This window comes from Rhodamnia argentea, chromosome 7 (genome assembly GCF_020921035.1).
Source record: "Rhodamnia argentea isolate NSW1041297 chromosome 7, ASM2092103v1, whole genome shotgun sequence".
Classification (NCBI taxonomy): domain Eukaryota; kingdom Viridiplantae; phylum Streptophyta; class Magnoliopsida; order Myrtales; family Myrtaceae; genus Rhodamnia; species Rhodamnia argentea.
In genome coordinates, this window is record NC_063156.1 from 4,296,154 (window position 1) to 4,311,896 (window position 15,743).

A 15,743-nucleotide genomic window follows, 5' to 3' on the forward strand; every position below is an offset into this window, starting at 1 on the left:
AAACCCCGGATCCAATTATTCGGGTAATAATCAGATTAAGATAATTTCATCAAATAATAATAATAATAAATTTATTATTATTATTATTAGTAGATAGCATTGGTATTTATGTGTCGATTGAATTGAATCATAGGCAAACTTTAATCAAATCACAACGTTCCCCACGAAACAGAAGGGAGAAAAGGGCAGTGATCTGCTTAATATTAGGCATTCCGACATCCCTGTTTTTGATGATTTCTGTCTCTCTTTCGCGGGTCCTCAAAGGCCACACGCTTCTCTCTCTCTCTCTTTCTCTCTCTCTCTCTCCATCTCTCTCTCCCTTGGCAATTCATAGGTTCGTCCATCCCTTCAACCCGATCAATCGTTTGGACGTCGCCACCAACATCCGAAAGATTCGAACTTTGACGAAGAAACTCATGGGCGCCTTATCTCGCATCTGTTTCTGACGTTCCGAGGTTCGTTCTCGAGTCCGAATCTGACGTTCCCCGGGCGTGGGCGTTGATGGGTTGTGTTTAGATTGCGTTGCCATCGATCGAGGTGCTCTTTTGGGTGGCTCGTTTGGATTACTTGGTTGATTTGATCTTCGAAATGAACAAGGACACTGTTTTATTCACGCTCTACGTTGCGTAGAAGCTTTTTCGCCGTCTCAACTAGGTTTCATGCTTTTCGCGGTTCTATGTTGATCTGAGATTGCCTCTTTTCGTTGTTCATTATCTTACAACTACCTTAGTGCGATGTGTCGGCGCTTTCATGTTCCGCTGGGGATGATTGTTGTTGTTTAGTTTCAGGATTTGAAGAAGAGGAAGGCATAAATGGCTGGTTTTGTTGGCGTTCTGGTATCTGATCCATGGCTGCAGAGCCAATTCACGCAAGTCGAGCTTCGAACCCTCAAATCCAGAGTGAGCATTTTCTTTTTTGTAATGCACATTTTCCTCCTCCTGTTGGCTGCACTCAGGTGGCTAATTGAATGTTTTTCGTTGGTTTCAGTATATTTCAATAAAAAATGAATCTGGCCGGGTCACTGTCAGAGATTTGCCACCCGTGTTTGCAAAACTGAAAGCTTTCACTGAAATGTTCAACGAGGATGAGGTCAGGGTTATTCTTGGGGAATCATGTACTAACATGGAGGAAGAGATTGATTTCGAGTCTTTCCTTCGGGTGAGTGTGAAAAGAACACAACGTTCTGTTATAGTTTTTGGTGATGGTAAGTAGTTTTGCAGACACTGAAAACATGCACGTAATAGCACTCTTGTCAAGGTGGGATGATAAAGGTCACTGGCATAGCAAAGTAGAGCACAGACATCTAAAGTTCATACTGTTTAGAAATTAATTTGAGTAGTGTCAAAGAATGATAGTGAATTCCCCTCCTTCGGGCAGGCCTTTTTGAATTTGCAAGCTCGAGCAACAGCTAAATCTGGCAGTTCGAAACATTCATCTTCTTTTCTTAAGGCAGCCACAACCACTTTCCAGCACACCATAAATGTATCAGAAAAGTCTTCTTATGTGGCCCATATCAATGGCTATCCGGGAGAAGACCCGTTCTTAAAGAAGTATCTTCCTCTCGATCCCGGGACAAACGCTTTGTTTGATCTAGCAAAAGATGGAGTTCTTCTCTGGTACATACTTTTTTTACCCTCCAATTGTGTATTCACATATAGAAGATTTACCCTTCATTGATGCCTAAAGTTTTGTGATGCAGTAAGCTCATCAATGTAGCTGTCCCTGGTACCATAGACGAGAGAGCTATTAACACCAAAAGTGTCCTCAATCCATGGGAGAGGAATGAGAACCATACTCTTTGCCTCAATTCTGCAAAGGCCATTGGCTGCACAGTTGTAAATATTGGTACACAGGATCTCGTTGAAGCAAGAGTAAGATAATCCTAGAGAAGATCTAAGTTTGTTCTTAGGCTCCATTTGTTTCATGGAAAATGAATGATTTGGAAAATATTTTCCTAAAAATGATCGATTATATTGCTCAGAAAGATGAATGAACGGAAAATATTTTCATTGTCCATTAAAACTTTTAAACATATATTGTTGTTGGTAGTAAAATATTTTTTATTGACTAATTATATTAAGTGATGCAAGCGATCATTTTTATCAAATCATCCATTTTCCGCGAAACAAATGGAGCCTTAGCGTAAATCTGTTTTACTTTTGAAATCTTATTCTTATTTTCTGTCTTGATTTTCCAGCCCCATCTGGTTCTTGGTTTGATTTCTCAAATTATAAAGGTAATTAACTGCATTTTTTTTTTACTGTAAAGTAGATTTATATATTGTCAGTAGTCCAAGTAATCAATTCTCGAGTTGATCATTTTCTTGGTGGCTATATCAGATCCAATTGTTGGCTGATCTCAATCTGAAGAAAACTCCTCAACTTGTGGAATTGGTGGATGACAGCCAGGTGATTGAATTTCAAGATTCCTTCAGAATATTTCAAGCAAGGAAGCTCGTGTACTGAAATTATCATTTTGTTGCATTCAAATTATTGCAGGATGTAGAGGAGCTATTGGGTTTACCACCTGAGAAAGTTTTATTGAAATGGATGAATTTTCATCTAAAGAAAGCTGGGTATAATAAGCAGGTTACAAACTTTTCCTCAGATCTGAAGGTAAGCGGGATTTCACTAGTATTTTTCATGCGTAGGATAGAAACTGCCAACCCTAAGATTGGAGCATCATTATAAATGTTATTATTTCATCGGCTTAAATTCACAAATGATCTTGGATTTCTGCATCTTTACTAGAAAATACTACGGTAAAGGTACCCTCAGTTGCTCATAGTGTTCTTTCCAGAGCTTTTTTCTTCTGCCCATGTTGGCAAACCGGCAAGTAGACTGTAGACCTTGAAACAAGAAAAATCTGTCAGAAATGAGCTATGGCTCACGTTTGTGTTGTCTGGTTCTCATAAAGCATTTTTTAAAGCTATTCTTGTTTATATTCTTGTCTGAATCTTTGAACACATAAATTTTCAGGACGGTGAGGCTTATGCTTACCTGCTCAATACTCTTGCTCCAGAACATGCTAGCCCTACCACCTTGGATACAAAGGATCCCAAGGAAAGAGCAAATATGGTACTTGAGCAAGCAGAGAAATTGGATTGCAAAAGATATCTCACACCCACTGATATTGTGGAGGGTTCACCAAATCTTAATCTTGCATTTGTGGCTCAAATTTTCCAACATAGGTGCCTTATTTATCAGTTTCTTGTATAAATATTGCTCTTCTTCAATTATTTAGAAAAGGTGAGATTCACAAACCTATGGATAATGGAGTGGGAATTGGTGGGGATGACAAGGTTTTGATAATTGACTGGATTGGGTATTAAAAGCAGTGTTCAGGGAATAACATAATATTGCGGTTGTGGTTTACCAGAGGCCTTATGATCAGTGAAAACTGTGCTCTCTTTTCTACCCCTTAGTTAACACAACTAAATGTTTAATTATCTTTCTGCATTTTTTGGTGCTGGATCTTCTATTCCATTTTCCCTGGATGGCACCGTGTAAACCTGTTGTTTCTTTGCTTCCCTGTGGTATATTTTTCTAGAGGAACCTAATTTTTCAGTTATTTCATACAAAAATTTTCAGAAATATTTAGATTATGGTTGATATCAAACCTGGTTAATATTCCTTCTGGAGTTATTCATATTTCAAATTATTCTCTGAAAGACATCCTTCCTTGAATAATAAAGCTAGATATTTCTTCTTTCTATAGGGGCAAGATCTAAATTTGGGAAGAAATCTAGCGGAATATTCCCTCTCACAAGTGGTGCTTATAGACCTGGGATAGTTTGAAACAGTTTAGAAAGGTTGGGCATTTTTCATGTAGGATTAAAAGGTTAGGATAAAACTGAAAATCCTGTAAAGGTTGGGATACTTATTTTGTCATTTGGCCAATTTTATATGAAAAGGTAAGAATGTGGAAGTTCAAAATCGATATTAAGACCAAGAGGAATATTCACCTTTTGAGAAAGTACTACAAAACAATATTAATTTTTAACTTTGCAGGAATGGCTTGTCAACTGATACAAAGAACATTTCCTTTGCTGAGATGATGACTGATGACACGCAAACTTCTCGTGAAGAGAGATGCTTCCGCTTGTGGATTAATAGTCTTGGTACTGCCACATATGTCAATAACGTTTTTGAGGATCTTAGGAATGGGTGAGATTTCGTTTTTTCTTCTCCATGTTATTTACTTGTGGAAGCTTCAGTAATGTCTAAAATTTCATACAGATGGGTTCTCTTAGAGGTACTCGACAAGATTTCGCCAGGATCAGTTAATTGGAAGCATGCCACCAAGCCTCCCATAAAGATGCCCTTTAGAAAAGTTGAGAACTGCAACCAAGTTATCAAGATTGGAAAGCAGTTGAATTTCTCCCTAGTGAATGTAGCTGGAAATGATATTGTGCAAGGAAATAAGAAGCTCATACTAGGTTATTTCCAACTTTCAATTTTCTTTTTCTTATCGACTGAATTATCTTTGCAACAAAGCCATTTGTATGTTTCAGGCAAGTCTTTGTTTTTAGGTTGTAGTTCACATGATGTTCTGCTGGTTGGTGTTTGGAAAATACCTATTAGAAGTACACTTGGTTGGTTGAGCAGAGAGAAATATATAGGGGCCATGCATTGTTTTCATGAATTGTTTTTGCCGCAAAACTTGAGGTGAAGCTAAGGAAGATTTATAGCAAAATTGGGATTAGGGAGCATCTTTCAGTATTTCTTAACTTTTTCTTCATAAATATTCTTCCTTCACTGCTTCAGCATATCGCATACTGATAAAATCGCATGGTGAAGCTTCATCCTTTTTGCACCTCTTTGAGAGTTAAAATTAGAATCGTCCTTTTCTAATTGGCCCTAGCTGAACTGGGTTTCTTCAGTCAATTTTTTTCTTCCTCTGATGAAAAAAGACTTCCTTGGAAATGTCGTCTTTGGTTTGCTTTACTGGTGTTCTTGTTGTCCAATTTGCAATTTTTATTTCATTTTAGGTGTTGAATCTAGATGCTCCCATTATAATTCAGAAGCAGCTGTATTCCTTCATCAGAATTCTTAAGTTTTAATGAGTGCTCTCACCTTTTCTCCAAAAAGGAAGCGTTTCTTGACCTACAAACTAGGATGCATTGGTAACTCCTTGTTCTTGGTATCTGCAGCATTCTTATGGCAATTGATGAGGTTTACTATGCTCCAGCTTCTGAAGAACCTTAGATTTCATGCGCAAGGTAAGGAAATAACCGACGCTGACATATTGAATTGGGCAAACAGAAAAGTTAAGAAGGCAGGTAGATCATCCCAAATGGAGAGCTTTAAGGTAATAAAACCAGACGACAGCTTGCATTAGAATTGAAATAATCATAATTCAAAGTTCGAAATTGCTTATCTCTTTTGCCCCTATTAGGACAAGAACCTTTCGACTGGGATTTTCTTTCTTGAGCTTCTCAGTTGTGTGGAGCCAAGGGTGGTCAACTGGAGTCTTGTCACCACAGGGGAAACTGGTAGGTCATTCTTTATTGACATTTACCCATTGTATGCGAAATTGAATGTTGAAAGTGTTATTTTCTTGGGGATAAACATTCTACTCCATTGACCACACAAGTGGGTTTCCCGTGGACCATGGTAACGATATTTCACACTATCTGCAGATGAGGATAAGAAGTTAAATGCCACATATATAATCAGTGTTGCTAGAAAGCTCGGGTGTTCCATCTTCTTGTTACCTGAGGACATTATAGAGGTACTTCCACTTTGATAAACTTTAGATACGCAGTTCACATTACTTGTGCAGGAAAAATGTTGTGCATTTTCGGTTCTAGTTATGGTTCAGTACTTATTCTGCTGCTTCTCCTGATATGTTTATCTTCTGATTGCTGTGATATGGTTCTTTATTTATTTGTGCTGGAAATCTTTTGTTGATCATATGGCATGACACTGCCCTGAAGGTGAATCATCTGTCTCACCTGTTCTTTATGCTCTTCATTAGGTTAGTTTGTGAGTCTCAGGTGGCAACTGGGTTTTTAATGCCTCATTTATTTTTTGACAGCCTGCTTAGACTTGGAAGTTCGACCGGACATGACGATAACATCTAAAATGCTTGCTTACACAATTTGTTATTAGCTTGATTAAACAGAAGGGCTTCTTTGTTTTTTGCTTCATCATTTAGACAAAGTGGCTGATCTCACTTTGCCTGAAAACTGAAAATTGTCTCCTGATCTTACTAAGTTTCGCCCACATCATCTAATAAACGGCTGCTTTGGACTTTCATGTCGAGAAAACTATCGGTTAGCATTTCTTGATGTTATTTTCAATTTGCCATGAGGACAGGTAAACCAGAAGATGATCCTCACTTTAACAGCGAGCATCATGTATTGGAGCCTGCAGCAACAGGCAGCCGAATCAGAGACCGGTGAATCCACTGATCTAGATGCATCACCAGAGAGTTCTGCAAACGGCGAGAATGACAAAGTTCTGGCCAGTGAGATCTCCGATTTATCCATCAATGATGCTGCTTCTGATGCCACATCTTCCCCACAACTTGGAAAGGACGAATTTTCTCAAGAGGCTGAAAATACAGAACCATCATGGAGTATCGAAAATGGGGTTACTATGAAGGGATCCCCTTCAACTGGAAATGAAAAGGCTTCTCCTCGTGTGGAAGGGGAAGGACGTGAGACAGAATGATGATAGCTGTGACTATTATTTTCCTCTTCTTCTTGGGTTTTTTTTTTTTCTTTAAAGAGAAAATCAATTTACAGATGAGTTTTAATTTCACACAATAGGAAATGCTCAATTCATTCATACTTGTAAAATGCAGAAGGTAAAGGGGTCCTGTTTGTATCCTGCCCATGCGACGATCTTCTTTACATGACTCTTCTGATCGTGCTGAAGCCATATTTGATGCTTCAGGATCAGTTAGATATTGAATGTAATTCGTTCCTGCTTTGTCTTTGGGCATCTGAAGATGACAGTTTGACAGTTCCTTTCCACCTGTCTAGAGATGCATCCTGGCTCGGCTAATCTCTTCATGGAACACTGCTCTGTTTCCGTAACAACCATACACAAATCGCTGTCAAAATTCGCCCAAAGCAATCCTGGCTCTCAGGAAAGTCAAAAGGAAAATGCAGTTTCTGGCATTGTAGTCTAAACAGTGTCGAAGCCGCAAATGAAAACGTGAACTGAAAAATATCACTCCGGTTAAAAAAAAATTTCCACACCATCCAACGTCCTTTATTCGAAGCAAAGAAAAAAGGATTACAATCTACATTTCAGACTTTTCCTGTTTAGCCACAGGCATAAGCATTTCAAGGCGCTTATCAAAGGGTAATGCACGCTCATCTCTCGTCTGGTTCAGCGGCTTCAGCTTCAAGCCACTTCTCGCGCAGGTCATCTAGCAGATTGCCATGGACTTTGCGCTTTGCCAAGATAAAATTTAATTAAAAATTTCAAATAAGAATCCAAAGTGCTTTTATTTTCTCAAATAAGGGTCTCAAGTAAATGTTGTTTCAAATAAGGACCCGAAGTGGTCATGGAGTTTCAAAAAAAGGTCCGACTTAAAGCGCATTTTCATCATTTCTCAATTTGATCTTTTCTTTTCTTTTTTTTTAATCTATTTTTCCTTTTTCTTTAAAAAAAAAAACAGCCACACAAGGGGAGGACTACCCCTCCCGACTATGGCCGAGCTGGTGGGAGGTCGACAAGGTCGGTGGGGTCACCGAAGCCTCGCCCTTGAAGTCATGCCATTTTTAAGATTTTACTGTCACTTTAGACTCTTATTTGAAATAAAATGAGAAAATAATGGCACTTTAGATTCTTATTTGAAATAATATTTACTTAGCGCTTTTATATGAGAAAATAAGAGCCCTTCGAGCTCTTATTTAAAATTTTCTCAAAATTTAATTCAAAGTGGTTCAACTTTTCTTTTTCTATCATATACGCCAACTTCAATCTATAAAAAAAGAAAAATTGAAGGGCTAAGGGGGGCAAAAACTTGTGGCGACGATTCGAATCGCTCTTGGAATCCTCCAGGAAGATTCAGATAGATAGAGTGCGCCCCGAGCCCGACCCCACCAAGGTCGGTGAGGATACAAACAAACAAAGAGACCGGAGCGACAGCAAGCTAGACCTAGAACTCTCCGGAAAAGTCATCTTCCTTGCCTGCCCGTCCTCGGCCGAGGGCAACATGTGCCAAGTGTATTTGGTTGGGGTTTTACAACGTACTCTTGTGAGTGTTGAATATATAGATTCTAATCTCTCCACGTGAACAATATAATATTGATTGTCCTAATCCTAAACACCAGACATTTGAGTGGTTGTATTTTTAACTATGCACATTATTATTGATAAAGTTAGGATGTTGATCTATAGCCGGCATAATCTTGTAGTAGTATACACAATAAGTCTGACAAAGAAACCGCATCCAACTTTGTACTGATAGAAAAATCAAGCTAAATTAGGAATATGTACTTTTTTTTCTCAATAGGAATATGTACTTCAAAATAATGATAACGTGTATGCAAAGGTTCTACTCATAAGGTTATTATGAAGGAGGCTACGAACAAAGGCACAGCAAGGCTAAAAGAAACGGCAAATCATTTAAGCCGTGAGACGCCTAACAACACAAGAAGAAGAAGCAGAGGTTAGAGAAGCATCGAAACTAGGCTAACTTACTGTGGATCTAAAGCACACCTCAATCAGCTTCAAAGCATGTGAAGTACGGGACAAGTGGATGCAGTCCTGAGTCTGTAGCCAAACTCACTAAAGCTTTTTTGAAAAGGATGGAACACACATTTGCACTGTTTTGAAAGCACATATCAGACAGAAATTCCCACGCATCAAACCCCTCTAGGGAAAAACACACAAATCATCCTTACCGCACCGCTCTCCCGCCCATCTGGCCCCCCTCCCCCAGCTGGGACTACTCTCGTAAAATGCAGAAGGTGAAGCGGCCCTGCTTGAATGTTGCTCATGTGACGACTTTCTTTACATAACCTGATCGTGCTGAAGTCATATTTGATGCTTCATGATCAGTTAGAAATTGAATGTAATTCGTTCCTGCTCTCTCTCACTGTGTATCTGAAGATGACAGTTTCTTTCCACTTGCCTGGAGATTGTCTGGAGATGCATCCGTGCTTGGGTAATCTCTTCATGGAACACTGCTCTCTATTTTCGTGGCGTACTTATCATGATCGGGAGAAACATTGTTGCAGCTTTCAACAGTTTTCAAGCAACACAGTTTGCGTTTTCAAGCAACAGAGGCAATTGGACACGTAAATTATCAGCAAAATAATTAACGAGCATTGATGTTTGCGAAAACTAACTGGAACTTCAAATACTAGCCACTCAAGAGATTCAGAGGCCTATATACCTCATTCATTCTCTGCATGCATACTCATTCTATTGTTTTAACAGTTCCCTCTGCACGTATCAACATCCGTAGACATGCAAAGCTGTTCAGGCGCTTACACGCACAATACATACCTAATCAGAAAAACCATACGCAAATTCAACCTCAAAATTCGTCCAAAGCTATCCCCGCTCAGGAAATTCAAAAGGAAAATGCAGTTTCTCTCACTGCAGTATATTACCAGTGTTGAAGCCGCAAATAAAAACATGAACTAAAATGTCACTCCAGCTAAAAAATTTCCACACTATCCAATGCCCTTTATTTGAATGAAAGAAAAAATGATTACAATCTCCATTTCAGTTTTCTCTCTGTTTAATGTTTGAGGAGAAAGGAGGACTTCATTATGCAACGCAGCCATCATCATCGTTGCTTGATGTTTCGGACTTTTCTTGTTCAGCCACAAGCATGAGCATTTCAAGGCGCTTATCAAAAAGCAATGCACTCTCATCTCTCTTGTCTAGTTCAGCAGCTTCAGCTTCAAGCCACTTCTCGCGTAGGTCATCTAGCAGATTGCCTTGATCAATACTTGCCACTGCTCCAGGAGCACTTGGAACCGTGGTTCGAAGCGAAGAATCCCCAGAGGGAGGTGGCAAAGTCAATAACATTGCTCGGAACTCGCGAGTGTCAGCAAATGTCTCGAAGTTACAAGCCATTGTATCTAGACAATACTCCCGCATCTTCAAAACTCCGTACCTACATGTGCAGCATAAATGTCAAACGAGAACTCACATCCAAGACTCAGGCCCATGTGATAAAACTGAAAAGCAAGTACTGAAAACTAAATACTGTATTTTAAGTGCTAATAATCTTAAGTGCTCAAAATAATAGTATGTTATCTAATAATAGCAAAATATCGAACATTTAATAATATGTAATTGGCGGGATTTAGACTATAAGCAATGTTATAAGCAAGTTTTTAATACTTTTTTAAAGGTGAATATAATCGGAGTAATTAAGTAACCTCAACCTTACTTAGCAAATTCAGAGATTTTTTTTTTTAACTTAATTGAATCCTTTAAGTCAAGACTAAGTTGTTAAACGGGCTTAATTTTATTAGAGTGCTGAACGAATAAGTTTTCAACACGTATTGGACATATCAAACAAGCCTGACTACAAAGTTTCAGCCACCTATTCCAGCATTAGGCACATCGCTTTTCTCATTCATTTTGAACTAACCATAACTAAACATCCTCTTTTACTAGATAGAGTATGAAATTCAGAAAGGGATTGAAATGTTTCAGCAATTTCACTGTTTAAATAGGAAAAAAATGCCCAACTCTCACGAACTTCAAATTAATTAGCATATTCAGGGATTTAAATAGTTGATTAATTGTGTTGCGATGCCTGCAACCAGTACATTTAGTATCTGTGCCTTTTTGTTTTGGGTCAAAAGTATCTGTGCATTGAGCACAGCCAAAAGAAATCCTGTCCCATGACATATAAAGAATTATAGATCAACCGATCAAAGAAATAATAGAATCTGAAGATATATCTGTCCTAAACTTACATGTCTGATAGTATCAACCAATGGCACAATTCAGCTGGCGAGGCCATTTCCAGTTGCGGCAGCAATACATCAGCCACAGCACGCTTCAGAGGGAACAATAGATATCTAGAAGCAGCATCCAACATTTCTTCTGCCTGCAAATTAGTTCAGTGAGCTCCAGCACCACCAAATAGGACCATCAACCTTCAATCAACTAGTACATTAATTACCTCATCTGGATCTACTTCCTTTAAACTGTCCGTGTACCTGAACCATCAACGAGCATGTATAAGTTTCACCATAGTGAAACTTGAAGCTGAAAATCACTCAGAGAATAAACCCGTTCAAGTTAAGAATTCACGCATCACAGTAATCTTAAAGACAAAATGGGGTTCTAACTCTTATCAGTGCACCGAACTGGACTGTGACTAAAATTTGGAGAACTATTGAGACCACTCCCAAAACCCAATCTAATAACTGACTGGATGCAAACAGATATGCTCCACTGAAATATGTAGCCCAACACTTACATATATTCAATCATTTTCTCAAAAATTTCCATGCTTAAGTCACGTTCTTCAAGACATGGAAGTGTAGCTGCAGGCAACATATCTTTCTCATCCTGTAAATCCCTCATATGGGATAATCTTGCTCTAAAATATTCTGACCTCGATGCTAAAACCACCTGATGGCAACGAAAAATCCTTTTATCAACTCTAACACAAACATCTGCAAGATCGTCTACAAAATCATTTATCTTCAATGCACCAATAGAAGCAACTAAATTATGAACACCGTTCTGCATGCTGTTCACCGAGGAAGAATTGGCAAGACAAATCTGAAGAATCCGATTCATGGCAGCAGGAAGGCGATCCTCTTCTGGAAGGGACAAACCCTGTAAGATGAATCGCTTTTGAGAGTTATCTGCATCCCTCAATGACTTGTACTCCGCATACTTTTGGTGGATCAATTCCTTCTCAAGAGTTGTTTCCAACGACTCACATTTGCAGACCTTGCAGATCCTAACAAGATCTTCCATGTCCTCTACAGATATCTCTAGTCTGTCTGAGTAGAAAAAGTGAATAAGGCTGTAAAGTGCGGGATATGACAACTTTTCCCTGGAAAATCTAACTTCTCTGCGATCTTTCCAATCTGATTCAAACTTTTTCTTGAAGAAGGGAGACCGAGCACTTAAGATGACTCTGTGTGCTTCAATAGGTCTACCGTGTATGAAAAATATTACATCCGGAGGAAAATGGTCATAATGCGAAGCCCCAGTAGAACCAATACCTAATCAACAACCATATCAGGTGTCAGGTGTTTACTTCCTTGTAGGGTACTAAGAGCCACGAAATTTGATAATCAACCAGCAAAAGTACAGAGCAACCAAAACCCCCATGCTCAACTAGTTAACTAACATAATTTCATATAGATTCTGCACTACAAGTCTATAAAGTACAAATTCATTAAATGGCACTTTCTCTGTGCAGCGCAGATGGATACCACAATGAGGAATTCACAAGATAAAATCAAATGAAAGAGACAGTTGAGAATTTTACCCAGTTAGAATGGAAAAATATACCACAAGAACTATGTCCTCCATGGAGTTGGAAATAAAAGTTAATGTGTGTTGTTTTCTTGAAATTGCAAGAAGTAGTAGTCATACCAATTCCCATCGTGCATTGGCTAATTTATTTTGCTACACTACTACATCCAAGTTTCGGTGCTCGACCATTGCATATGCACAATCGAGTAACATCAAGTAGCCATCAAAACTAACGGGTTACAAGAAAGTGACCATGCCTCAATACTGCCTGCGCAAAGGACCCTTCAGTTCCAGCATAAAAGGGCCACAAACTGAATGATCAACACCCTGCGATCAAACAAGCCTGTGTTCTACAAAATTATCATGAACTGCAGTAAACTTCATATCCTTGTCTCACAAAACACAAAATTCTCCTAAATAAATCAGCCACTCATTCTCCCACATAGCATTTAGGTAAACTGTCATCTGGTGAACACAACACATTCCTGGTTAAAGTAACTTTACCGGCAAAGCCCGACAACTCTATCTATGAAGGACACTTTCAGCACGTAGATATTACAGATAACCAATTCATCAAACACCACTACTTGCAATATCCCAAAAACAGACCAAGTTCAAATTCCTACTGAAATTACAATGAAAAAGAAAAAAGTACATGACAGTAACTGCAACTTCGACTGAAACCTGAGATTACTCCAAAAAACCTTCAATTGCCAAGTCAAGCATCATTAAGCTCGGACAAGAATTTAAAGTGGGTAATGAATCCAGTCAAACTCCATTCATACTTGATAAGAATTGACTCAAGTTCGATGATCAAGCGAGTATGCCAACTCACCGACCCAACTATTCTACACCAAAAATACATCAATCACACTACAAACACTTAAAAAAAAGCACCTGATCCCGGAAAAAGATTATCCGATTGCTCCAAGAACGCTCGATTCGCTTCGCAATTCAAGAACGTCTCCCTCAAGTCCCCCTGCAGCGGTCCGAGCGGCGGCGGCCTGGCCTCGAAAGCCTTCAGCAGCTTCCTCACCTTCAGATTGAGCGCCGAGTAGTGGCAGCGGTCGCCGTCGAACGTGTGCTCGGAGCAAATCGCGCCACTCTCGAGCAGCATCCTCGCGGCGTCCAGGTGGCCCGCCAGGCACGCGTAGTAAAGCGCCACGGAGTCCCACCGGTCGCGGGCGTTGACGTTGACGCCGGTCTCGAGGAGGTAGCTGAGGCGGTCGACGTCGCCGGCGCGGGAGGCCTCGAAGATGTCGCCGTTGGGGACCCTCTTGAGGGCGACGGAGCAGCCGAAGTCGGAGGGGTCAAGGTCGATGCCGTCCATGTCGGAGTCGAGCGTCCAAGAAGGGTGCTTTGAGGGCATTTTCCCCTTGTGCTAGCGACCTAACAATTAGCGACGATGGCGGAAATGGGTAGGCTTCAACTATGGAGTTAGAGGGAGAATCGACTGGTGCGAGCACGGTGGAGTGACGGAGGAGGTGGTGTTCATTTTTTCTTGGGTGGATGTCAATGGCGGTGTGTGGGCACGAAGAGGGAGAGGAAGAAGCAGTTGGAGGGAGATTGTGGTCTTTCGGTATTATACGGGTAGGGTTATTAGAGGAATGTGAAGTTCAGGTGTGTAATAGCCACAGCCCACTTGATGCAACGGCATGTCGTATTGTCGTTTCTCGAGCCCCCTTAAGATTTTGGGAGTCTTCTTCCCCCGCATCCATCTCCTACCATGTGAGATTTTGGTGCTTACTCTTTGGCATGATGTGTTTTTAGATTAGTAATACCACATTACTTGTGCCTACTTGTTGTGAGATTATCGAAAGAAACGATTGATGCACTTGGTATACTGATGTATTTTGTTGCAAATGAAAACGAGTTGTGCGTATTTTGTTCTTTTGGAGCCGGCTTCGAGAACTTCGATACGCGTTCATTAGTAATTACGCTCCGGTGCCGGATTTCTAGCAAACCTAGAGTGGAATTCTCGTTCCTGTTCAATCATTTCTGAGATTTGGTTAAGTGGCTCTTTGGTTCTATTGCCTTGAGTGACATTTTTAAATAGTGCGATTGAATCTCTATATATTTTATAAGGCGACTATCCACTTATCACTTGATTTATTGAATACTTACATGCTAATACTAGTGAGCTTTAAGCCCGTGCAAGGCACTGGCTCTCTTTGTCTCTCTCATGGAGCATAGATGCAAATTGATTGTTGCATTTAAACAGATAAATATTGAGCATGTATGGCAAATTCAACGGAATAATTACCTAAAAAATCTTAAACATATTATGCGGATTTCAATTCAGTCATAAACCTTTTTCATTTTTCCTATTGACTTCTAAAGCATTTGACAATTTGCCAATGTAGTTCTTGCATCCAATTTTTATAGGGAATTGTTGACATGAACACCGAACATCCTACATAGCATGACCGTGTATCGACATGGACTGTTTGTATAAATTTTTTCATTATTTTTTTTGTAACCAAGTCTGGCAAGGGTCGCTGGTCATAGGCAAGGCTCGCCATGGACACTCTCTGGTCTTGAGAGAGAGAGAGAGAGAGAGAGAGAGAGAGAGAGAGAGAGAGAGAGAGAGAGAGAATTTAAAAAATGTAACAATTATTCATGTTAGGGATAAGCATGTCACATGATATGGTTAGTGTCTACGTTAGTGATTGCCAATGGAAAGACTACATGGACCAATCGTTAAATGTTAGAACTAATTCGATCAAATTGAAAAGTTTAGAATTGAATTAGTATTCGTACAATAGGTTGGAACTTTTTTTGCTAGCTTTTCTCGAATTCAACTATGAAGTTGAGAGTGTCTACACGAAATTATTCTGGAAAACCATAATCCAGAATAAGTGACCATGAGATTTACAATTCTACGCCCGATATCTATGTGAGCTTTTTTCCCATCGTTGCATGCCATCATGACTTTTACAAAATTACTCAAACTCATGGAAAATTGAGACGGAGAAGATTAAAAATAACGAGGAACACGGAATCATAAAGGCTTGAAAATAAAACGAAATCAGTTTGCGACGAAATATTTAAATAGCCAACTAATTGAAGAAGAGAATGTTAACAGAGTTCCTTGGACATTTGCTAAACCTTATTAAATGTGCTTTGGAAAATTATTTACTATTTGAAGTAAATAGTTTCATTAATCCCCGTAATTCTTCCCTTTTCAATAAATCTTGAAATTTGTTATTTCAACTTTTAGTTAATCTAACTAATGCTCTAGGGTTCGACCCATAAAAAAAAAAGAACTAGTCCTCTAGGGAAACTTGTTAATAACACCCTTATTAGTAATAT

At 39.4% G+C, this 15,743-nt stretch overlaps 2 protein-coding genes and 1 long non-coding RNA gene across 5 annotated transcripts; 1 reads left to right on the forward strand and 2 right to left on the reverse strand.

The window, feature by feature from the left end:
• The first annotated feature begins 169 nt into the window (after positions 1-169).
• Positions 170-6,942, forward strand: LOC115750925 (fimbrin-5). 3 transcript variants are annotated; one of them, XM_030688560.2, is made up of 15 exons: positions 170-455; positions 783-899; positions 988-1,158; positions 1,378-1,616; positions 1,700-1,871; positions 2,198-2,236; positions 2,340-2,408; positions 2,499-2,615; positions 2,979-3,190; positions 4,011-4,166; positions 4,239-4,438; positions 5,153-5,310; positions 5,398-5,494; positions 5,642-5,733; positions 6,321-6,942. In XM_030688560.2, exons 2-15 carry the CDS (start codon positions 813-815, stop codon positions 6,675-6,677), a joined length of 2,166 nt encoding a protein of 721 aa, XP_030544420.2. In that variant the 5' UTR covers positions 170-455; positions 783-812; the 3' UTR covers positions 6,678-6,942. The 3 variants fall into 3 exon arrangements, with proteins under 3 accessions (XP_030544420.2, XP_030544421.2, XP_048138149.1); XM_030688561.2 differs by having other exon boundaries at positions 789-899; XM_048282192.1 differs by lacking the exon at positions 170-455 and adding an exon at positions 519-537 and having other exon boundaries at positions 789-899.
• LOC115750933 lies at positions 3,721-9,427 on the reverse strand. Its single transcript, XR_004016551.2, has 3 exons — positions 9,417-9,427; positions 8,207-8,212; positions 3,721-3,861 (listed from the first exon to the last, which is right to left on the reverse strand). It is a non-coding gene; the product is annotated as an uncharacterized LOC115750933 (long non-coding RNA).
• A 202-nt stretch (positions 9,428-9,629) lies between these two features.
• Positions 9,630-13,974, reverse strand: LOC115750927 (BTB/POZ domain-containing protein At2g04740). Its single transcript, XM_030688562.2, has 5 exons — positions 13,329-13,974; positions 11,416-12,175; positions 11,116-11,152; positions 10,907-11,040; positions 9,630-10,092 (listed from the first exon to the last, which is right to left on the reverse strand). The coding sequence occupies exons 1-5, from the start codon at positions 13,798-13,800 to the stop codon at positions 9,741-9,743; spliced, it is 1,755 nt and encodes a 584-aa protein (XP_030544422.1). The 5' UTR covers positions 13,801-13,974; the 3' UTR covers positions 9,630-9,740.
• Between the last annotated feature and the right edge of the window lie 1,769 nt (positions 13,975-15,743).

Excerpts from the sequence above, each read along its gene's own strand:
- LOC115750927 (XM_030688562.2), bottom strand. The coding sequence starts at position 13,800 with ATGCCCTCAAAGCACCCTTCTTGGACGCTCGACTCCGACATGGACGGC. Across the intron at positions 11,153-11,415 it reads GAGAAAATGATTGAATATAT|GTACACGGACAGTTTAAAGG; the intron begins GTAAGTGTTGGG and ends TTGATGGTTCAG. Across the intron at positions 11,041-11,115 it reads AGGAAGTAGATCCAGATGAG|GCAGAAGAAATGTTGGATGC; the intron begins GTAATTAATGTA and ends ACTAATTTGCAG.
- LOC115750925 (XM_030688560.2), top strand. The coding sequence starts at position 813 with ATGGCTGGTTTTGTTGGCGTTCTGGTATCTGATCCATGGCTGCAGAGC. Across the intron at positions 900-987 it reads TTCGAACCCTCAAATCCAGA|TATATTTCAATAAAAAATGA; the intron begins GTGAGCATTTTC and ends CGTTGGTTTCAG. Across the intron at positions 1,872-2,197 it reads AGGATCTCGTTGAAGCAAGA|CCCCATCTGGTTCTTGGTTT; the intron begins GTAAGATAATCC and ends TTGATTTTCCAG.